Below are 23690 nucleotides of genomic sequence, written 5' to 3'. Positions count from 1 at the left end.
CAAAAACCAAACAGCTATGATTAATATGTTCATGAAAATAGTGAACAATTTCATTCCTTTCCTTTGTGAACAATTCAGTCCAAAACCAGTTAGCTGGAGCTGAGGGGAAAAATTCAATGGCTTAGAGACAATGGACCCAAAAATGAGAGAGAAAAATGTCTGCATGGGAGGGAGGCATTGGAAGGGATGTTGGAGTCTAAGCAGGATAAAAAGAAAACCCATAAAGGTGGTTAGAGAGAGACGGAAGTGCTGTGAGACTGGCCACAATTGATTAAGTAAACATACTGAAGAAAAGGGAGCAAGGTTTTACATTGTTAGAAAAGCAATTTCAAGTGTAAAAAATCGGGGGCAGTGGCTCACGCCTGTAATCTCAGCACTTTGGGAGGCAGAGGCAGGTGGATCACCTGAAGTTAGGAGTTTGAGAACAGCCTAGCCAACATGGTGAAACACTGTCACTACTTAAAATACAAAATTAGCCAGGCATATTGGCGCATGCCTGTAATCCCAGCTACTTGGGAGGCTGAAGCAGAAGAATCACTTGAACCCAGGAGGCAGAGGCTGCAGTGAGCAGAGATCGTGCCACTGCACTCCAGCCTGGGTGACACAGTGAGACTCCGTCTCTAAATAAATACATACACCTTATGGTTATGTAGGAGAATATATCCAGTAGGAAATATATACTAACATATTTTGGATAATGGGATACAAGCAACTTATTTTCAAATCAGAAAAAAAAAAGGTCTTCATACTGTACTTAAGATCTTTCATAATGGTGAGATTTAAAAATATGAGTAGACTAAATTTTACCAGAAAATTGAATTCCTTAAGAAAATCAAGTAGCAATTCTAGAAGTGAAAAGTAAACCAACTAAAAATTAATAGGATGGGTTTAATCACAGATAAGATTCAACAGAACAAAATATTAATGAATCAGAAGACTAGTTAACAGAAAATATCTAGAAAGAAGAGATAAAAGATGGAAAATTCAGAAAGGACTATAAAAAAAGTCATTTGGAACACAACAATGAGACCTAATATACATATTAATATAAGTTCCAAGAGGAGAGGAGGGAGATGAAACAGAAACAATAATTACGATCAACAGCTGAGAATTTTTGAAAATTTGTAAACAATATGAAGCCATTTGTTATGGTTGAATTTTGAATTCTCTCTCTCTGCACCCTCTGACTTCTGTTGAAGTCCTAACCTCTAGTATCCCAGAATTACTTGAGGACATGATTTCTACGGAGGTAGTCAAGTTAAATGAGGTCGTCAGGATGGGCCCTAATCTAATGACTGGTATCCTTACAAAAGGTGAAATCTGGGAGATGGAAGGAGGTAGAAGAAGGAAGGAGGGAGAGGAAAGGAGGGAGGAAGAAGAAAGGAGGAAGGAAGAGAGGGAGAGTACCTGCAAGTAAAAATAGGAGATAAAATGGAATATAAAATTATTTGATTAATTTTAAAAAAGCAGAAAAGGAGTAAGAATGAAAAGAACACACAGGACAAATTGAAAGATGGTAGACTTAAACCCAAGCATATCAATAAGTAGACCAAATGCTGCAAAGTCAAAGATTTTCAGATTAGATAAAAAAAAAAAAACTAAAACAAGATCCAACTATATGCTGTTTGCAAAAGATATACTTGAATATAAAAACTCATGGAATGCAACTTATAAGGAGATTTACTGTATTAAATGTATATATTTCCTGAAAGCTGAAAATCAACCTGCTTATTAATTAGGCAATTTGGGGTTGGTGGTGGGGGGAGAAAATAAACGATCTAAGACATTTTAATTTATTTTTCCTTTTCTTTCTTCTTTTAATGTAGAGAAGGGTCTCACTATGTTGCCCAGGCTAATCTCAAATTCCTAGCCTCAAGTGATTCTCCCACCTCAGCCTCCCAAAGTGTTGGGATTACAGGCATGAGGCACTGTGCCCAACCTGAGATGTTTTTAGACCTAAGGACAGACAAAATGTCTCTCTCACACTTTTTTTTTGAAATTACTTGAGAATGCTCTAGTACAATGAGAGAAACAAGAAAAGAAGACATGGAATCTGGAAAATAGAGGACTCAACCCAGGACAAGAGTAAAGAGCTGTTTTAGCCTGAGATGTAGAGAACAACCTAAACTGGGAGCAGGGGATGGAAATTCAGATAGGGAGGTCCCAGGAGAAAAGGGAATTCAGAATAGCTGGTGTGATGGAGAATTAAAAAAAAAAAGAAAAGAAAAAAAGGCTATGAAAAGGCAAACAATAAACAAAACTCTAGGAAAAAACCAGAAACCTCTTTTTTGTTACCACAAAACCTTACAATGAACAATGTTATAATGTAAGTCTTTTTCTTTTTCTTTTTTTGAGACAGAGTCTCATTGGTCGCTCAGGTCACTGCAACCTCCACCTCCTGGGTTTAAGTGATTCTTCTGCCTCAGCCTCCTGAGTAGTTGGGACTACAGGTGCATGCCACCACACCTGGCTAATTTTTTTATTTTTTATTTTTAGTAGAGACAGGGTTTCACCATGTTGGCCAGCCTGGTCTCGAACTCCTGACCTCAGGTGATCTGCCCGCCTTGGCCTCCCAAAGTGTTGGGATTACAGGCGTGAGCCACCGCGCCTGGTCTAATGTAAGCTTTTATAAAATTGTTTTTCAACCTTTAGAGCAGCAAAGAAGAATTAAGTATGATTACAGAACAGAATGTAAATATTTTAAACTTTGATAATATAGAAGTAAATATAGTTGTCTGGGGGTGGTGGCTCACACCTATAGTCCCATCACTTTGGGAGGCTGAGGAGGGTGGATTATTTGATGCCAGGAGTTCGATACCAGCCTGTCCAACATGGTGAAACCCTGTCTCTACTGAAAAAAAAAAAAATTAGACAAGAGTGGTGGCATGTGCCTGAAATCCCAACAACTTGGGAGGCTGAGGCAGGAGAATCACTTGAACCCAGGAGGTGGAAGTTGCAGTGAGGCCGAGATTGTGCCACTGTACTCCAGCTTGGGTGACAGAGAGACTCGGTCTCAAAAAAAAAAAAAGTAAATACAGTTGATTGAAGTTGGAAAATTGAAGGGACAGATGAAAACTAATGGGAGCAAATAGGATTGCTACTAATCAAATTTTACAAAGTAAGTAGTCTAGAATTAATGGTCAAAAAACAGTCAATATAGTACTTTAAATCAAGAAAGAACAATATGGGCAAATAATTTACAAATATGCAAGCAAATGCCAGAAAGAAATAGCAAAATTCGCTAAAAGAGATTGCTTCTAGGAAGTAGAACTGGCAGGTCCTATAGTACCATATGCTTTTATGACCATACACAGTGATTAAAACTTAAGGCTGGGTGCAGTGGCTCACACCTGTAATCCCAGCACTTTGGGAGGCGGCTGAGGCGGGCAGATCACCAGGTCAAGAGATCGAGACCATCCTGACCAACATGGTGAAACCTCCTCTCTACTATTATAAAAAAAAAAAAAAGCTGGGCATGGTGGCACGTGCCTGTAGTCCCAGCTATTCAGGAGGCTGAGGCTGGAGGATCACTTGAGCCCAGGAGTTCTGGGCTGTAGTGCCCTATACCAATTGGGTGTCCACACTAAGTTCGGCATTAATATGGTGACCTCCTGGGAGCAGGGGACAACCAGGTTGCCTAAGGAGGGGTGAACTGGCCCAGGTCAGAAACAGAGCAGGTCAAAACTCCTGTGCTGATCAGTAGTGGGATTGCGGCTGTGAATAGCCACTGCACTCCAGCCTGGGCAACATAGTGAGACCTGTTCTTAAAAAAAAAAAATAAGCCGGGCCTGGTGGTGTGTGCCTGTAATCCCAGCTACTTGGGAGGCTGAGGCAGAATTGCTTAAAACTGGAAAATAGAAGTTGCAGTGAATCAGAATCGCGCCACTGCACTCCAGCCTGGTGATAGAGCGAGACTCCATCCCCCTCACCCCCAAAAAAGACAAAAACTTAAAAGAAAAATTCATTGTAAAACAATTTCTTTCAGAGGTCATTAGACAAATGCCCATTTATCGCCTCTCTCCCTTTCTTGGGGGAATAAAAAGTAGTTCCTTGGCCAGGTACAGTGGCTCACACCTGTAATCCCAGCACTTTGGGGGGTCCAAGGTGGGTGATCAGGAGTTCAAGATCAGCCTGACCAACATGGAGAACCCCATCTCACTAAAAATACAAAATCAGCTGGGCATGGTAATGTATGCCTGTAATCCCAGCTACTAGGGAGGCTGAGGCAGGAGAATCACTTGAACCCGAGAGGTAGAGGCTGCAGCTGCAGTGAGCCAAGATCGCACCACTGCACTCTAGCCTGGGCAGTAAGAGCAAAGCTCCATCTCAAAAAAAAAAAAAAAAGAAAAGAAAAAAAGAAATTTCTTAATTCAGTCAATTTACATAAAATTTGGTGATAGGATGTTTCCATCTAGTTTTCTGGTTAAGAGAAAAAGGCCAGCAAGGTGGCTCACACCTGTCATCCCAACACTTTGGGAGGCCGAGGCTGGTGGATCTCCTGAGGTCAGGAATTTGAGACTAGCCTGGCCAACCTGGTGAAATCCCTGTCTCTACAAAAAATACAAAAATTAGCTGGGCATGGTGGCAGGCACCTGTAGTCCCAGCTACTCAGGAGGCTGAGGAGGGAAAACTGCTTGAATCTGGGAAGTGGAGTTTCAGTGATCTGAGATCACACCATTGCACTCCAGCCTGGATGACAGAGTGAGACTCCATCTCAACTAACTAAGCAACTAACTAAACTTAAAGGCTGGGCATGGTGGCTCATGCCTATAATCTCAGAACTTTGGCAGGCCGAAGCAGGCGGATCACGAGGTCAGGAGTTCAAGATCAGCCTGACCAACATGGTGTAACCACATCTCTACTAAAAATACAAAATTAGCCAAGCGTGGTGGCACATGCCTGTAATCCCAGCTACTCAGGAGGCTGAGGCAGGAGAATTGCCTGAACCCAGGAGGCAGAGGTTGCGGTGAGCCGAGATCGCGCCATTGTACTCCAGCCTGGGTAACAAGAGTGAAACTCCGTCTCAAAAAAAAAAAACAAAAAACCCAGGTCTTAATCTACCACCACCACCTACTAGCTATAATACCTTGTAAAAGGTTACTAACCCTCTTCAAAAGTAATTTCTTTTTTTTTTTTGAGACAGGGTCTCAGTCTGTTGGCCAGGTTGAGGTGCAGTGGCGTGATCACAGCTCACTGTAGCCTGAGACCATACCCAGCTAATTTTTGCACTTTTTTTGTAGACAGGGTTCACCATGTTGCCCAGGCTATTCTGAAAGTCTTGGGCTCAAGCAATTCTCCTGCCTCAGCCTCCCAAAGTGCTGGGATTATAGGTATGCGCCATAGCACCTAGCCCAAAAGTAATTTGTTCATCTGTGATAGGGAGATAAAAATGCTTATCCTAACAGAGTTAGAGAAAATGCATGTTAACAGTCTCTGAAATACAGTAACAAGCATTCAGTATGCGACAATTTTAATTATTACTTACATTGGCCACCACTTTTACTTCTTTGTATTGTGCTTCATAGAAAATTCCAGCATTTTCCAGTGCTTCTGTTAATGAGGGTCCATTTTTCACCTGCTTATCTAATCCATTCACAAATTCTTCCAGCTTGGAGCTTGCCTCTTCAAATTCTTTGGAGAACTTCTTCCCACCTGTTTTATCTAAAATGACATAGGAAGTATTCATTTCAGGATAAAATAAAAAATTTAGTCTTTTGAAGAAAACCTCTCTTCGTGAACATATTCTTGCTGCATTACTGTGTAATACGCTTAGTTTCATAATATTATTTTAAAGAAGCTTCTCCAAATAAAAACATTCCAAAACAGATTATTAAAATTCTTCACAAAATAGATTCATGTGAACCCACCAGAGTAAAGATCCTTGTAATTAAGGTAAAGAAAAGAAAGTTCAACTAAGAGTTTGTTGATTACTTAAATTGGATGCCACACTACTACTTAGAAATAACAGCATGAAGCTCAATTCTATTCCCTTATACCCTAACTTCTGCATTACAGGAGTTAGTACGACGTTATCTTTTAAATGAGAAAAGCAAGCTTCAGAAAAGTAAAGATAAAATGACCTCTGTATGTGTCACAATAAAAATTCTTTCCTATCTGAAAAAGATTTGTGATAATTCAATATATATACTTCTTTCCCAGTGACTGGCAGAATATGGCTTTTGATATGAGTATAAATTTTGGCTTTGCCTCTTATCAATTGTGTAACTTGGGCAAGCTACTAATCTCCTTCAAGACCTCAGATTTCTCATATTATAAAACAGAGATTTTTCGTTATGTTTTCTGTTATGAGGACTGAATTAGATAATATATGTTAAATTAATTATTTATTTATAAAAACTTCTTCTTTAGAGATGGTCTCCTCTGTCACCCAGGACGGTGTGCAGTGGCATGATCAGAGTTCACTATATCCTCGACCTCCTGGGGTGAAACAATCTGCTTGCCTCAGCCTCCTGAGCAGCTAGGACTACAGGTGTGTGCCACCGAGCTCATTAATTTTTTAATTTTTTTTTAGAGCCAGGGTCTCACTATGTTGCCCAGGCTAGTCTCAAACTCTTGGTCTCAAGTAATTCTCCTGCCCTAAGTGCTGAGATTATAGGCACTGTGTCTGGTCTGTTAAATTTAAAGTATGGTATAGGAACAAAATTGCTGCCAAAGTTAATAGCTAGTAGTCATTTACTTACTATTTTAAAAATATTCATCAAATATCTATTATATGCCAAGCATTGCACTAGATGCTGGGGTAGCAATGAACAAATCAATATAATTTCTGCCTTCATGGGGCTTACATTATAATAAATTATTAGTATGATTTATAATTTACAATGCAAGGAAGAGACATCATTTAACTAGATTTTATGAGGCATTAGAGTGACTTCATTAAAGAGCATACCCATACCAATTAACCACACACATGAAATACAACTGTATATATATAATCCAATAAACCAAGAAAGTACTAGAAATGAGAAGGACAGAATTTACTTACGAAATTTATATGCATGAAATAACTACTTGGGAAACCAGAGGTGCCACAACTACTTTCTACCCAAGGATCTCCTTATGAGGTAAGCCAGTATGATTACTGGAAAAATGACAGATACGGAAAGAAAATCTGACTTCCTCTATTTAAAAGGATGTAAGCATTACCTTTTAAGCATTTGAGAGTTTCCGTGCTGCACACATCCACCCTCATAGTTGACAACTGCTTTTCCTTCAGTTCTATCTGATCTTCTGAGCGCTTGTACAGCAACAGCTCTTCAATTAGGGCCTGAGACTAAACACAGACCAGAGTCATATTTCATTTACAAGACCATTCAATTATCCTCATTCTGTCTCTCCTTATTTTGTATAAAAAAAAAAAAACAAAAAAAACTAAAGCTTAACAAAACCCTGAAAGGAAAAAAACTTTTCACTTTTTCTCACAGCCACAGATACTAATCATCAATTTTCATGTCAAAACCATGTTTAGTTATAGACTTTAAAAGATCCTTTTCCTTAATTACACAAAGCTAATTTATGGATACAAAGTTAGACTAAAACAAAGGTCCACTTATATATAGCCTCTTTAAATTTTAATTACATAAACATAGCCTTCTGTTATGCTAAGCAAATTCTAATTTAGAAAGAATTTCACAGGAAAATAAACTCTCTTGCTGGCATAAATTGAATACAGAACTCAGCTGGTAATAGATCTACTAGAAGAAGGTTATTTCTACCATTAGGGGAACAGATAAAACTAAGCAATCTAATTCCAATCTGTGTTCCTTTAGAACAGTTCATGCATGTTTAAAACATGACAAGTAAAATTGAATAAAAATAAATCTTATTGGACTATACAGGAAACTATAATACAAAAGGAGTGAATAATACTTTGCTATATTAAACAAATTCTGTAACTTACTCGAAATTCAGCAACTATCTTAGACTTGAGAGCAGCTTTTGGATTTGTAGATGCTGTTGGAATTAAACAAAAGGTCATTAAGAATACAGACACAAAAAGTTGACTAACAGGAAAAATTTTAGCTCTATAGTTAATGATATACTCTGAACATACAGCAAACATGCATATTTAAGTCATAATGGACTATGAAATTTGGTGGTCAATGTAAAAATAAGCTATTTAGACAGACCTAACCTACTTACCTCCAACAGACCCTCGAAGTCATAAAGTCCTAGAATTATTGATTTGGAGACACCGAGATACATCAAGAACTTTTTTTCCCCTAGTCTGAGTGTAAGAGGATCTTAATACCTCAAATTAACAGTGTTCAGGAATGCAACATCCAATTAATCCTGAACACTGACTGAAGAAAATTAGTGACAAATAGCCCTGTTCCTACATATTTATCCTTTGAATTTCTTTTTCTGCTGACTCAATTCATAGTAAAAATATGCAAGGAAACTTCTAAGTATATTACCATTGTGGTTGAACTTTGGCTGAAATGATGACTCTTGTTGTTCCTAAGCATGCAATTTATGACCAAAAGGATGTCTGAGAACTCCCTTAATCATGATGGATATCATATGCTTGCTGGAGCAAAACCATCTCAAGTGTCTTGTTTCACCTCCCAATTCTCACTGTCTTTTACTTTGTTCCCTCCACACCTTTAAGTCTCTCTCAATATTCCTCAGTTTGCCCACAGCAGCCTATCACATGCAGTATTCCACTCCCTCGATCTCATGCTGGGTACATATGATAAATATAACAGGAGCTCCCATTAGAGAATAAGCTTCTGGCCAGGATCTGAGGCCCATGTCTAATTTGGTAGAGTATATACCCCAAATCTGGAGATTTCATGGTTCCCACAGAAATGCTTCTGAATGCCTAGTCTCCTCTTCAGCTCTGTTGTTTAATGCCAGCTGCCTCTAACATCATATATCCTTGAACCTGAAAATTAGCCCGGACACTCTCAAGTATTTTTTTCTTCTTTCAATCCCCCAACTACTCTTGAATCTTCACTGAATTAAACCCTTTTTCTGCATTTCCTTTGTTAATAGTGTAGTTTTGGTTTTTTTTAGAAGTAGCTCCTTGATGGCTTGTTTAGCATAGGTCACTGGGAGCCTCCCAGGCCTGGAAAACACAGGCTTGCCCATGGTTTATGCCAGGTACGATGTCAAATGGTCTACATTTTCTTCTGCTCCAAAAAGAGGAGGTAATTTTATATTAGTTGAGATTTTGTTCCTTACTTTGTGATTTCTTCCACTGCTTATTCGGTTGTTTGTTCAGATTTTCTTTCAGCTGCTTCTGAGTTTTGAAAGTGGTACCTGGAAAACATTTCAGTTTTTGCAATCTGGCATTATGGGAAGCTGTTTTGTCTGTCCACTTCAGTGCCAAAGTTGCAGCATGAAAAAAGGCAATCCGAGACTGTGTGTTGTTTCTTTCTTTCCTTTTCTTTTATTTTTATGAAAAAAATAGAAATTCCTACCAGATCTAAGAAGCTGTCAAATAAACATGATTTTTACTATCAGCGAAATCACCAATTCCGAAAAGAATAGGGCAGGAGGCTTAAAAATACCAATTAACAAATTAAAATTAAGAATTTAACAGCTTCTTAGAAGATGCTATTTTTAAAGCAAATTTCTAGTCAAATGACGGTTATGGCAGCAGATTGTCACCAACTTCTATTCGATAACTTAATTACATGCATATAATACATAAGAATTAAATTCCTTTTAACAAAACAAGTACACAACTTACTGTAAATCTAAATCAAAAGACAGTCTAAAGACTGCCGATATATGCTTACTACCAAAAAGCTTAGTAAGAACTGAAATCCTGTGCAAAAATTCTCCAACAGTAAGAGCACAGGGCAGTATTTATTAACATAAACGATGAACCATTTGAAACACTCAATGCAAATACAGGAAAATAACCAGATGGCTATCATCACTAAAATAACCAGATGGCTATCAGACACTAAAAAACAAAATCCAATCCCCAACCCTAAAACCAATTCTACTTAAATTTTAATTCCACCAGATCTAGATCTTTCTTAAGTATTTAATTTTAAACAAATAGGGCTAGATTCAAAACTTAATATTTTACCATTATACAACATGACTAGATCTATAAAATATATATAATTGAAAAGACTGACTCAAAATTTTCTTTTAGGAGAGAAAAAGACACTTACTCAAAGCTTCTCTCAATGCCACAATCATTTCTTCTGGGTATACATTTCTATCTTCCCAGATTTTAAAGATTCTTTCTACAGACTTGGAGACAGATGGATCTCTGAAAACAAAGAAAAAGTAATACAGACTATAAAAACCTTGACTTATATTCCAAACTAGAAGTCTGAAAATAAAGTTGTCAATAAGATTATTTTCCAAATTTCTTCTGACGTTTATTTCAAAACATTTCTTTCTACAATATCCAGGACTAAAGAAATCTTAAACTTTTAAGATTTTAAGAATTAAATTAAAATAATTACCAATTAAATTAATTACCAATTCAGTACTTTAATAAATGACATAAATGAAGCTACAGATGATATACTGAGAGCTTTGATAGATATGAACTTGAGGGCTGGGAATGTGTGGACACGACCGGCAATCTAAAAGATAGGTTGAACCCAACAAGATGAAATCAAATACTAAAAAACAATTACAGTAGTACTGAATATGAAGATAAGGTTTAACAATGCTATATATTTTCTTTTTAAAGGTTTAGAAAAAAAAATTAATGAATCAATCATATACTGTAAAATGTTTTCTAAAAATCTACCATATAATACTATGAGAATACATAATTAGAATGAGGTAAGTGAAAGGTATTGGTTTATTCTGTTTCATTCACAGATGAGCTTCTGGTTCAAGTTGGCTACCTCATTTTAAAAAATGTTGGATGGGCATGGTCGCTCATGCCTATAATCCCAGCACTTTGGGAGGCTGAGGCGGGTGGATTGCCTGAGGTCGGGAGTTTGAGACCAGCCTGGCCAACATGGTGAAACCCTGTCTCTACTAAAAATACAAAAACTAGATGGGCAACTGTAATCCCAGCTACTTGGGAGGCTGAAGCAGGAGAGTCACTTGAACCCAGGAAGCAGAGGTTGCAGTGAGCAGAGATCATGCTACTGCACTCCAGCCTGGGCAACAAGAGTGAGACTCCATCTCAAAAAAACCCACAAAACTTAAAGTGGTGGGGCACTGTGGCTCACACCTCTAATCCCAGCACTTTGGGAGGGCGAGGTGGGAAAATCACTTGAGCTTGGAAGTTTGAGACCAGCCTGGGAAACAGAGAGAGACCTCATTTCTACTAAAAATGAAAAAATTAGCCATGTGTGGTGGCACACACTTGTAGTACCCCCTACACAGGAGCCTGAAGCAAGAGGATCGCTTGAGCCCAGGAGATCCGGGCTGTAGTGACCCATGATCACACCACTACAACCCAGCCTGGGTCACAAAGCAAGACCCTGTCTCAAAAAAAAAAAAGTGTTAAAGTAGAAGGGAATACCAATAAAGTTAATAATTTAAGTAAAGATTTAAATTATGTCTTATATGGAAATGTAGAATAGAAAAAACAATGCAGGAAGGGCATAACCATTGTAAGGAAGAGGACTCAAACTGGTGCGATCTCAGGAAGCAAGGCAAGGACAAAAGAATAAAGCTGTAGGGAAAAGAAATTTTATTCTAACAGATCTGCCAAAGAACAGAAACCATTCTAATAATTTAATAGATCTGTCAAAAGACAAAACATGAACTTAACCTCTCCTTAAGTGAATCCACCAAACCATATGGAGATTGAAATATAAGATTTAAAATAATAATAATAATAAAAAAGCTATGTTAACCTTAAGGCCTCTTTCAAGCATGAGTCTATGACTCTATAACATCATTTTTTCTTTTTCTGCCTAAGAATGGCTTATATAAGAAACAGAGAAAATTGTATTAAACCTTACAATTTTCTTTCTTTTTTTGAGACAGGGTCTCACTCAGTTGTCCAGGCTAGACTACAGTGATCTTGGCTCAATGCAGCCTCAACCTCCTGGGCTCAAACGATTCACCTGCATGCTTGGTCTAATCTCTGAGTTACAAAACACTGAAAGCTTGTTCTCTAAAAATCCATTAACAAACTCTTCCTAGGTTAAATGACAAAATACCACTCCCTTCCCTTATCTTGACATTTCTTTATTGCAATATTTACTTTACTGTGGTGGTTTGGAACTGAAACCTCAGTGTCTCCAAGGTATGCCTGACTATGTGTGTGACTGGTTTCAAATGCAAAAGTAACATTTACAGAAGAAAAAGACTCTAAGACAGTACTGCTGAATTTGATATCTTGTAGATCTCCATCTGGTGAAAGTGAGTGGATTTTTCTTTATGCTTTTTCACAATTTTTTGTGTCCTATAATGTTTAGATACACAAGTACTTACCACTGTGTTACAGTTGCCTGTAGTATTCAATACAGTGACATGCAGTGCAGGTTTGTAGCCAAGGAGCAACAGGCTACACAATATAGCTTTGGTGTGTAATAGGCTATGCCTTCTAGGTTTATGTAAGTACACTCTATGATGTTCACAGGATGATAAAATTCCCTAATGATGCATTTCTCAGAACATATTCTTTTTTTTTTTTGAGACGGAGTCTTGCTGTCACCCAGGCTAGAGTACAATGGTGCAGTCTTGGCTCACTGCAACCTCTGCCTCCCGAGTTCAAGCGATTCTCCTGCCTCAGCCTCCCGAGTAGATGGGATTACAGGCGCCTGCCACCATATCTGGCTAATTTTGTATTTTTCTTAGTAGAGACAGGGTTTTGCCAAGTTGGCCAGGCTGTTCTTGAACTCCCAACCTCAAGTGATCGGCCTGCCTTGGCCTTCCAAAGTGCTGGCATTACAGGCATGAGCCACCGCGACCGGCCTCAGAACATATTTTTGATGTTAAGCAACACATGACTTTTTTTTTTTTTAATCTAAGAAATGAGAGTAGAGTCTGTTCTTTTTTTTTTTTTTTTTTGAGACGGAGTTTCGCTCTTGTTACCCAGGCTGGAGTGCAATGGCGCGATCTCGGCTCACCGCAACCTCCGCCTCCTGGGTTCAGGCAATTCTCCTGCCTCAGCCTCCTGAGTAGCTGGGATTATAGGCACGCGCCACCATGCCCAGCTAATTTTTTGTATTTTTAGTAGAGACGGGGTTTCACCTTGTTGACCAGGATGGTCTCAATCTCTTGACCTCGTGATCCACCCGCCTCGGTCTCCCAAAGGGCTGGGATTACAGGCGTGAGCCACCGCGCCCAGCCCGAGTCTGTTCTTTATAGTTAATAAACCTCTAGAAAATTGTAAGGTTTAGGCTGGGTATGGTGGCTCATGCCTGCAGTTCCAGCACTTTGAAGGCTGAAGCCAGTGGATCACTTGAGCCCAGGAGTTTAAGACAAGCCTGGGCAACATGTATCTCTGCAAAAAATACAAAAATTAGCCAAACGTGGTGGGGCATGCCTGTAGTCTCAGCTACTTGGAGGGCTGAGGTGGGAGGATCACCTGAGACCAGGAGTTTGAGTCTGCAGTGGGCCTTGACCATGCACTCCAGCTTGGGTGACAGAGTAAGACTGTCTCTAAAAACAAATAAATTTTTAAAAAGTTATATTTACACTATACTATAGTCTATTAAGTGCATAGTAGCATTATGTATTAAAAACAATATATGTATTTTAGTTAAAAAATACTTTATAGCTAAAAAAATCCTAACAATCATCTGAGACTTCAGCAAATCAAATCATACTCTTTTTGTTAGTGGAGGGTCTTGCCTTGATGGTGATGGCTGCTAACCGACCATGGTAGTGACTGCTGAAGGTTGGGGTGGCTCTGGCAAATGTTTTTTTCCACTTTTTTTTCTTTTTTCAACAAAAGGAAGTTTTATTTGGCAATTTCTTAAAATAAGACAACAATGAGGTTTGCTACATAAATTGACTCTTCTTTTCACAAAGATTTTTTTGTAGCATGCAATGTAGCCTCATAGCATTTTGCCCATAAGTTTCTTTCAAAATTGGAGTCAATCTTCTCCAACTCTGCTGCTGCTCTATCCATCAATATTCTAAAATCCTTTGCTGTCATTTCAACAATGTCCACAGCATGTTGACTAGAGTAGATTCCATCTTAAGAAACCTTTTTTCTTTTGAGACAGTCTCACTCTGTTGCACAGGCTGGAGTGTGGTAGCGCAATCTCAGCTCACTGTAACCTCTGCCTCCCAGGTTTAAGCAATACTCCTGCCTCAGCCTTTCGAGTAGCTAAGACTACAGGCACCTGCCACCACACCCAGCTAATTTTTTGTATTTTTAGTATAGACAAGGTTTCACCATGTTGCTCAGACTGGTCTCAAACTCCTGAGCTCAAGCAATCCACCTGCCTCAGCCTCCCAAAGTGCTAGGATTACAGGCATGAGCCACTGGCCCAGCAAAACTACTTTCTTTGCTCATCCATAAGAAGCAACTCTTCATTTGTTCAAGTTTTATCATGAGACTGTGGCAATTCAGTCCCATCTTCGGGTTCTATTTCCAATTCTAGTTCTCTTGCTATTTCTACCACATCTTTAGTTACTTCTTCCACTGAAGTCTTGAGCCCCTCAAAGACATCCATGAGGGCTGGAATTTAACTTCTTCCAAACTCTTGTTAATGTTGATATTTTGACCTCTCCCCATGAATCACAAATGTTCTCCATGGCATCTAGAATGGTGAATCCTTTCCAGAAGGTTTTCAATTTCCTTTGCTCAGATTCATCAGAGGAATCACTACTAGTAGCAGCTATAGCCTTACAAAATGTATTTCTTTCTTTATACTTTTTTTTAAATAATAGAGACTAGGTCTTGAAATGTTGCCCAGACTGATCTCAAACTACTAAGCTCAAGATATTCTCCCATCTAGGACTCCAAAAGTGCTGGGATTACAGGCGTGTGCCACCAAGCCCAGTCAGTATTTCTTTCGTTCTGTTTTTTTTTGGAGATGGAGTTTTGCTCTTGTTGCCCAGGCTGGAGTGCAATGGCACGATCTTAGCTCACTGCAACCTCTGCCTCCTGGGTTCAAGCGATTGTCCTGTCTCAGCCTCCTGAGTATCTGAGATTACAGGCATGTGCCACCATGCCTGGCTAATTTTGTATGTTTAGTAGAGACGGGGTTTCACTACGTTGACCAGGCTGGTCTCGAACTCCTGACCTCAAGTGATCCACCTGCTTTGGCCTCCCAAAGTACTCAGATTACAGGCATGAGCCACCACGTCCAGTCCTGTATTTCTTAATAACAAGAACTGAAAGGTCAAATTACTCCTTTCTCCATGGGATGCAGAATAAATGTTGTGTTAGTAAGCAAGAAAATAACATTAATCTCCTTATACATCTCTATCAGAGTTCTTGGGTAAGGAGGTGCACTGTCAATGAATAGCAATATTTTGAAAAGAATGTGTTGTTGTCTTTTTTCCTGAACGACAGCAATTCTCAACATTGAGTTTAAAATATTCAGCAAACCATGTTTTAAACAGATGTGCTATCACCCAGGCTTTATTGTTCCATCTACAGAACACAGGCAGAGTAGATTTAGCATAATTTTTAATAGCGCTAGGATTTTCAGAATCATATATGAACACTGGCTTCAACTTAAAGTCACCAGCTGCATTAGCTCCTAAAAAGAGAGTCAGCCTGTGCTTTGAAGCAAGGACTGACTTCTCTCTAGCTATGAAAGTCCTACATGGCATCTTCCAACAGAAAGCTGTTACATCTTCCAACAGAAGGCTGAAAATCTGCTGTTTACTGGAGCCGCCTTCATCAGTGATCCTAGCTGAAGCTCTGGATAACCTGCTGCTGCTTCTACATCAGCACTTGCTGCTTCATCTTACACTTTTGTGTTACAGAGATGACTTCCTTCCTTCAATCTCATAAACCTACTTCCACAGCTTCCTCACCTCTTTCAACCTTCATAGAAGAGAGTTAGGGCCTTAGTCTGAATTAGGCTTTGGCTTTATGTTGTATCTGGCTTGATCTTCTTTTTTCTTTTTTTGAGATGGTTCTTGCTTTGTTGCCCAGGCTGGAGTGGAGTGGCATGATCTTGGCTCACTGCAACCTCCGCCACCTGGGTTCAAGCGATTCTTCTGCCTCAGACTCCTGAGTAGCTGGGACTACAGGCGTGCACCACCATGCCGAGCTAACTTTTTGTACTTTTAGTAGAGATAGGATTTCACCGTGTTAGCCAGGATGGTCTTGATCTCCTGACCTCGTGATCCACCAGCCTCAGGCTCCCAAATGCTGGGATTAGAGGTGTGAGCCAGCGTGCCTAGCCCCTAGCTTGATCTTTCTAACTAACTTCCTTCATATCAGCAATAAGGCTGTTTTGCTTTCTTATGAATTGTGTGTTCACTACAGTAGCATTTTCCATTTCCTCCAAGAACTTCGCATTCACAACCTGGCTGTCTGGTGCAAGAGGCCTAGCTTTCAGCCTATGTTGGCTTTCAACATGCCTTACTCACTAAGCTTAATCATTTCTAGCTTTTTAAAGTGAAAGACATGTGACTCTTCCTTTCACTTGAACACTTAAGAGGCCATTGTAGGGGTATTAACTGTTCTAATTACAGTATTGTTGTGTCTCAGGGAATAAGGAGGTCCCAGGAGATAGAAAAGATGGAGAATGGAGGGTTAGTGCAATCAGAACACACATAACATTTATCAATCAAGTTCACTGTCTTACATGGGTGAAGTTCGGAATATCCAAAAACAATTTAAGATAGTAACATCACTGATCACAGGAAACCACAGATATAATAAAAATTTGAAATGTTGCAAATATGACCAAAATGTGACACAGAGACATGAATGAGCATATGTTGTTGGAAAAATAGCACCAACAGACAGAGGGCTGCTACAAACCTTCAATTTCTAAAAACAACCATACTACCTACAATGCACAATAAAACAAAGTATGCCCTAACTTAGGTAAGGCCATAACTCTCTTCACACACAAAACATTCTATTCTAGTATTTTGACTTAACCAACATTTCCCCATGTTCCAATCAACTCTTTATAAACATTCCTTTTTTTTTTTCTGTTGCCCAGGCTGGAGGGCAGTGGTGCAATCTTGGCTCACTGCAACCTCCACCTCTGGGGCTCAAGCGATTCTCATGCCTCAGCCTCCCTAGTAGCTGGGATTACAGGTGTGCAGTACCATGCCCAGCTAATTTTTGTATTTTTGGTAGAGACAGGTTTTGCCATGTTGGCCAGGCTGGTCTCAAACTCCTGGCCTTAAGTGATCCACTCGCTTCGGCCTTCCAAAGTGCTGGGATTACAGGCGTAAGCCACTGTGCCTAGCCAGATACTTCATATATTTTATTGCTAGCATGACTCACCATCCTTACTGCTAACTTCCCAGAGAAAAAACTTATTAAGTCTGTTGATGGTTCAGTGCTGCTTCTTAATTGGTTAAAAAAAAATTATATGCCTCTGTGTGTGTGTATATATATACACAGACACACATATATTATGTGTAACATATTACATATAGTATTATATATATTGCTAACTTCCCAGTATAAAACTTATTTAGAAGTTTGCTGATGGTTCAGTGCTTCTTCTTGGTCAAAAAAAAAGTGTGTGTATGTGTTTATAATACACATTATTATATATTACATATATACAGAGAGAGAGAGAGATCTGTTTATTGATCGTAAATTATCTCAGTTTTTGTTTATCTATGTTTTCCTGGTTCTTGAAAGTAGTTTTGCTTTGTATGCAAATCTACACTGACAGCTACTTTCTATCAATGCTATAAAAACATTTTTCATAACTGCCTCTGGCTTCCATTGCTGCTGTTGAGAAGTCTGTCATCAGTTTAACTGTAGTCCTTTTTAAAAAAAATTTAAAAAATTTTTACGGGTACATAGTAGATGTGTATCTTTTTGGGGTATATGAGATATGTTGATATAGTTATAGCATGTAATAATCACATCAGAGTATATAATAGGTTATCCATCACCTCAAACATTTCTCATTTCTTTGTATCATGATCATTCCAATTATACTTCTCCCCCAACCCTGTCACCCCAAGACAGGGTCTCATTCTGGTCCCCTAGGCTAGAGTACAATGGTGTAAACTTGGCTAACTGCAGCCTCAATCTCCCAGGCTTAGGTGACCCTCCCACCTCAGCCTCCTGAGTAGCTGGGACTACAGGTGCACGCCATCACAACCAGCTAAATTTTGTGTTTTTGCTTGTTTGTTTGTTTTTTTAAGAGATGGAATCTTGCCACATTGCCCAGGCTGGTTGTAGACTCCGTGGCTAGGCAATCCTCCCACCTTGGCCTCCCAAAGTGTCAGGATTACAGGTATGAGCCACCGTGCCCAGCCCCAACTATTACTCTTTTTTTTTTTTCTGAGACAGAGTCTTGCTCTGTCACCAGGCTGGAGTGCAGTGGTGCATCGTGGCTCACTGCAACCTCTGCCTCCCGGGGTTCAAGCAATTCTCCTGTCTCAGCCTCCCAAGTAGCTGGGACTATACAGGCACTCACCACCATGCCAGGCTAATTTTTGTATTTTATTAGAGATGGGGTTTCACTATGTTGGCCAGGATGGTCTAGATCTCCTGACCTTGTGATCTGTCTGCCTTGGCCTCCCAAAGTGCTGGGATTATAGGTGTGAATCACCACGCCTGGCTTATTACTCTTTAATTGTAGTCCTTTTATACTGATCTTTTTTCTTTGGCTGCATTTTCTTAAAAATCATTTTCTAATTGTGGTTAAATATATGTAACAAAGTGTGCCATTTCAACCATTAAATGTACAATTAAGTGGCAGTTAACTACTTTCACAATGTTGTGCAATTATCACTATTATTTTTCACTACCTCCTTCAAACCTCATCACCTCCCAAAGGCCCCACCTCTTAATACCACCACATTGAGGATTAGGTTTCAACATATGAATTTTAGGGGGGATATAAATATTCAGACCACAGTCCTCTGTACCAATAACTCCCCCTTACCTTTTTTTACCAGCTCCTGATTACCTTTAATCTTCTTTTTCTATGGACCTGCCAATTCTAGGTATTCTGATAAATGTAATCACACAATATTTATCCTTTTGTGTCTGGCTTACTTCATCATGTTTTCAAGGTTCAACCCTTTCATAGTATTTACCAGAATTTCATTTATTATTTTTTTTAAAAGATTCAGGGTCTTGTTCCATTACCCAGAATGAAGTGTAATGTCATTCTTTTTTTAAAAATTGTGGTAAAATACACATAATTTTTTTTTTTTTTTTTTTTTCTGAGATGGAGTTTCATTCTTGTTACCCAAGCTGGAGTGCAATGGCGCGATCTCGGCTCACCGCAACCTCCGCCTCCTGGGTTCAGGCAATTCTTCCTGCCTCAGCCTCCTAAGTAGCTGGGCTTGCAGACACGCGCCACCATGCCCAGCTAATTTTTTGTATTTTTTTTTAGTAGAGACGGGGTTTCACCATGTTGACCAGGATGGTCTCGATCTCTTGACCTCGTGATCCACCCACCTCGCCCTCCCAAAGGGCTGGGATTACAGGCGTGAGCCACCGCGCCCGGCCCAATACACATAAAAATTTTTAACTATTTTTTAGTGTAGAGTTCAACAGTTAAGTACATTCATACTTGTGCAACCAAACTCCAAAACTTTTTTCATTTTCTCAAATTGGTATGCTACATCCATTTAACAATAATTCCCAATTCTCTCCTTTCCCCAGCAACCACCATTTTACTTTCTATCTCTGAATTTGACTACTAAAGATGACTGACAGAAGTGGCATCATATAATACTTATCCTTTTGTGACAGATTTGTTTCACTTAGCATAATGTCATCAAGTTCATCCATGTTGCAGCATGTATTAGAATTTCCTTCCGTTTTGGCTGTGCGCAGTGGCTCACCTGTAATCTCAGCACTTTGGGAGGCTGACGTGGGTGGATCACCTGAGGTCAGGAGTTTGAGACCAGCCTGACCAACGTGGTGAAACCCTGTTTCTACTAAAAATACAAAAATTAGCCGGGTATGGCGGTGTGCACCTGTAATCCCAGCTACCCAGGAGGCTAAGGCAGGAGAATGGCTTGAACCCAGGAGGTAGAGGTTGCAGTGAGACGAAATGACACTGATACACTCAAGCCAGGACAACAAGCGCAAAACTCTGTATTAAAAAAAAAAAAAAAAAAAAAGAATTTCCTTCTCACTGTATCCTCAAAGAGAGAGAGAAAAAAGAATTTCCTTCCTTTTTAAGACTAAAGAATATTCCATGTTTGTATACATCACACTTTGTTTATCCATTCATCCACTGATGAACATGTGGATTGTTCTTCCTTTTGGCTAAGGTGAATAATGCTATGAACGTGCCCATACAAATATCTGTTGAAGTCTCTGTTTCCATTTCTTTTGGGGTATATATCTAGAGGTAGAACTGCTGGATCGTGTGTTTAACTTTTTGAGAAACCACCAAACTGTTTTCCACAGCAATTGTACCATTTTACGTTACTGTGAGAAATGTACATAGGTTCTAATTTTTCCACATCCTCTCTAAGCCTTGTCATTTTCTAGTGTTTTGTTTGTTTTGAATTATAGTTATCCTAGTAGATGTAAACTTTGGATGCTTTTAAAACTGCTTGTCTTATAATTTCATTACAATAACTAGGTATAAAATTTTTACTTACGCTATTTAGTATATGTTATTGCTTTCTGTATCTTAGATTCATTTCTGTCATCGCTTTTAGAGTGTTCTCAGCCAGTGTTATCATCTAAAGAACTCAAAAGTTACTTCCTTTTGCACAGAATCTCCCAGGCTCAAGGGATCCTTCCGCCTCAGTCTTCTGAGTAGCTGGGACTATAAGCACACACCACCACACCTGGCTAATCTGTATTTTTTTTTTTTGTAGAAATGAGGTCCCACTATGTTGCCCAGTCTAGTCTTGAATTCTTGAGTTCAAGCAATTCTCCCACCTTGGCCTCCCAAAGTGCTGGGACTATAGGTGTGAGCTACCACGCCTGGCCTTCATCTTCCCTACTCCTTATTTCTCCTGTTGCATTCTGATTTCTTCACAACTACATTCTTGCTTATTCTCTTTTCTTTCAAGAGTCTCTACAGATTCTTTTTCCTGTCTATCCAAAAACCTTACCGTTGTTCATTTTGTTACTCCATTTAATCTTTCTCTAACATTTCATACACATTGCTTTATACATTCTGTCTGATAATTCCAATCTCTGAAACTTATTTTTGGAGAACCTAAATCGGTGGGTTCTCAATTGTGGTGGTCTGTTTCTCTGTGTGTTTAGAGATCTTTGAGCACAATTTGTTTCATCTTAACCTATGGGATTTCTTGTGGCCTAAATAGAAAATGTGTTCATCTAGAGAAAATCTATCTCAGAAGCTAGGGGGAGCTAATTACCCAAGAGCACATTTGCCTTTCTCCAGAGTCCTAGTTTAAACGCTGAGATCATGTAGTATTAATATTATTGGCATGTTGGTTAATGTCAGCTTTGCCATTTTAATACATGGTTCTGCTTATGTTTTGTAAAGGATGAAGTTTTTTTATTATTATTATTATTTAGGATGCAGTTATTTTATAACAAATGTCTCCTCGTTTGTTATAAAAGATGGTTGACAATTCTGCCAGAAGTCAAGTCATGATTATAAAGTCTGTTTTCTTCAAAACAGTTACTTATTCATTGTTGTTTCTTTGCTGTTACTAAATAGTACCTGAATGAATGACAACAGGATATTATCATTTTCTTTCTTATATTTTTGAGACGCATCTTGCACTTTAGGAGGCTGAGGTGGGAGGATTGCTTGAAGCCAGGAGTTCAAGATCAGCCTAGGCAACATGGTGAAATGCTGGCTTTACAAAAAATATAGAAATTAGCCAGGTATGGTGGCACATGCCAGTAGTCTCAGATATTTGGTGAACTGAGGTGGGAGGAGTGCTTGAGCCCTGGAAGTCACAGCTACAGTGAGCCGTGATCATGCCACTGCACTCCAGCCTGGGTGGTTAAAAAGCCACTACTGGCCAAGTGCAGTGGCTCATGCCTGTAATCCCAGCACTTTGGGAGGTCAAGGTGGGCGGATTGAGACCAGCCTGACCAACATGGAGAAACCTCGTCTACTAAAATACAAAATTAGCCGGGTGTGGTGGCACATGCCTGTAATCCCAGCTACTCAGGAGCTGAGGCAGGAGAATTGCTTGAACCCAGGAGGCAGAAGGTTGCAGTGAGCCGAGATCGCACCATTACACTTCAGCCTGGGAAACAAGAGCAAAACTCTGTCTCAAAAAAAAAAGTGCCAATTTTCTGTCAATTTTCACAGAATTTATAATCACCACAAACCACATAACATACTTAGTAACATAAGCTTTTGTTCTTTGATTTTTAAGTTTAAAAAAAAAAATTGGCTGACCTTGTAGAATTACTAGGATGCTCAACAGTGACCTTATAGAATTGCAAGGATGTTCAACAGATGCTTTCTCTGCTAGTGCCACCCCCCTTACTCTTGTAACAGGAAGGTATTAGCAAATTACTTCAAAGGATAAAGTTGATAAAGTATAAGAGGAGATGTCCAGATGTCACAGTTAAAATAAATAAAACTAAATGCCATAATCTTGTATCTCATCAGAAGAGTCTCTTTATCAATATCTCATTGCTGAGAAGTCATCAGAATAATGTGCTATCTTATAGGTTCTTAGTAACATGTGCCATGTGTTAAATGTCTGAATAAAAAACTAAATAATGGGTTGACTCAGGCTAGGTAGCACACGCCTATAGTGCCAGCTACTTGGGAGGCTGAGTCAGGAGAACAGCTCGAGACAGGGAAAAGGAGGGAGGAAGGATCACCTCAACAGAGAGGCAGTTAATACTTGGTCAAAAAACCTTGAAGCTGAAGGACAGTGTACGAGGATAGATTTTTCACTCTAAAAACTCAAAATTGGCCACTCTGTATCTCCTAACATAATTCCCATTCCTATAACTTTGCCTATGACAAATATCTTCCCTAGCGTATTACTTTAATTTTATGGTATCTTTTGTAATGCAGAAGTTTAATTTTTATGTGATCAAACTCAAATATTTTTACTTTTTTGTGTCTTAAGACCCTCTATCACCTATAATCATAAAAATATTTATCTTTTCTTCACAAATATTTTAAAGTTTTGTTCTACACACCAAAGTAATTCATTTAGAATATATTTCTGTGTACAGTGTAGGAAATCATTTAACTTTATTTTTTTCTTTTCATTTTTAACTTTATTTTTTCTATACAGAAAGTGTTATATCCCAGAATCCTTTATTAAAGAGTTCACCTTCCCCACAATTATTTATTTATTTTATTTTAATTTTTTTTGAGACAGAGTCTTGCTCTGTTGCCCAGGCTAAAGGGCAGTGGTGTGATCTCAGCTCACTGCAACCTCTGCCTCCCAGGTTCAAGTGATTCTCCTGCCTCAGCCTCCCGAGTAGCTGACATAACAGGCATGTGCCATCATGTATGGCTCATTTTTACTATTTTTAGTAGAGATGAGGTTTCACTATGTTGGTCAGGCTGGTCTTGAACTCCTGACCTCAAATGATCCTCCCACATCGGCTTCCCAAAGTGCTGGGATTACAGGTGTGAACCATGGTGGCTGGCCTCCCTGCCAATGATTTATGATGTAACTTCTACTATTTACAAAGTTCCACATACATATGGGTCCATTTCTAGGATCTACATTTT

At 39.1% G+C, this 23690-nt stretch overlaps 1 protein-coding gene across 11 annotated transcripts in view; it reads right to left on the bottom strand.

Annotated features, from left to right (window-relative positions):
* Positions 1 to 23690, bottom strand: part of RPRD2 (regulation of nuclear pre-mRNA domain containing 2) — a 110849-nt gene that overhangs the window by 26948 nt on the left and 60211 nt on the right. For 6 of the 11 annotated variants that reach the window (XM_012462578.3, XM_064370507.1, XM_064370509.1 and 3 more), the window contains exons 3-7: positions 10155 to 10255; positions 9208 to 9285; positions 7922 to 7974; positions 7168 to 7294; positions 5486 to 5661 (exon numbers count right to left, since the gene is read on the bottom strand). In XM_012462578.3, coding sequence (XP_012318001.1) covers positions 5486 to 5661; positions 7168 to 7294; positions 7922 to 7974; positions 9208 to 9285; positions 10155 to 10255 — 535 coding nt within the window. The remainder of the gene's footprint in view (positions 1 to 5485; positions 5662 to 7167; positions 7295 to 7921; positions 7975 to 9207; positions 9286 to 10154; positions 10256 to 23690) is intronic. The other 5 variants (XM_012462581.2, XM_012462584.2, XM_064370510.1 and 2 more) reach the window with 1 other exon arrangement.

Source organism: Aotus nancymaae, unplaced genomic scaffold (assembly GCF_030222135.1).
Source record: "Aotus nancymaae isolate 86718 unplaced genomic scaffold, 86718_ANA_hifiasm-v0.15.2.pri h1tg000108l, whole genome shotgun sequence".
In the NCBI taxonomy this organism is placed as follows: domain Eukaryota; kingdom Metazoa; phylum Chordata; class Mammalia; order Primates; family Aotidae; genus Aotus; species Aotus nancymaae.
The sequence above is the reverse complement of the archived record's forward strand: the minus strand, read 5'-3'. Positions and strand labels throughout refer to the sequence as shown.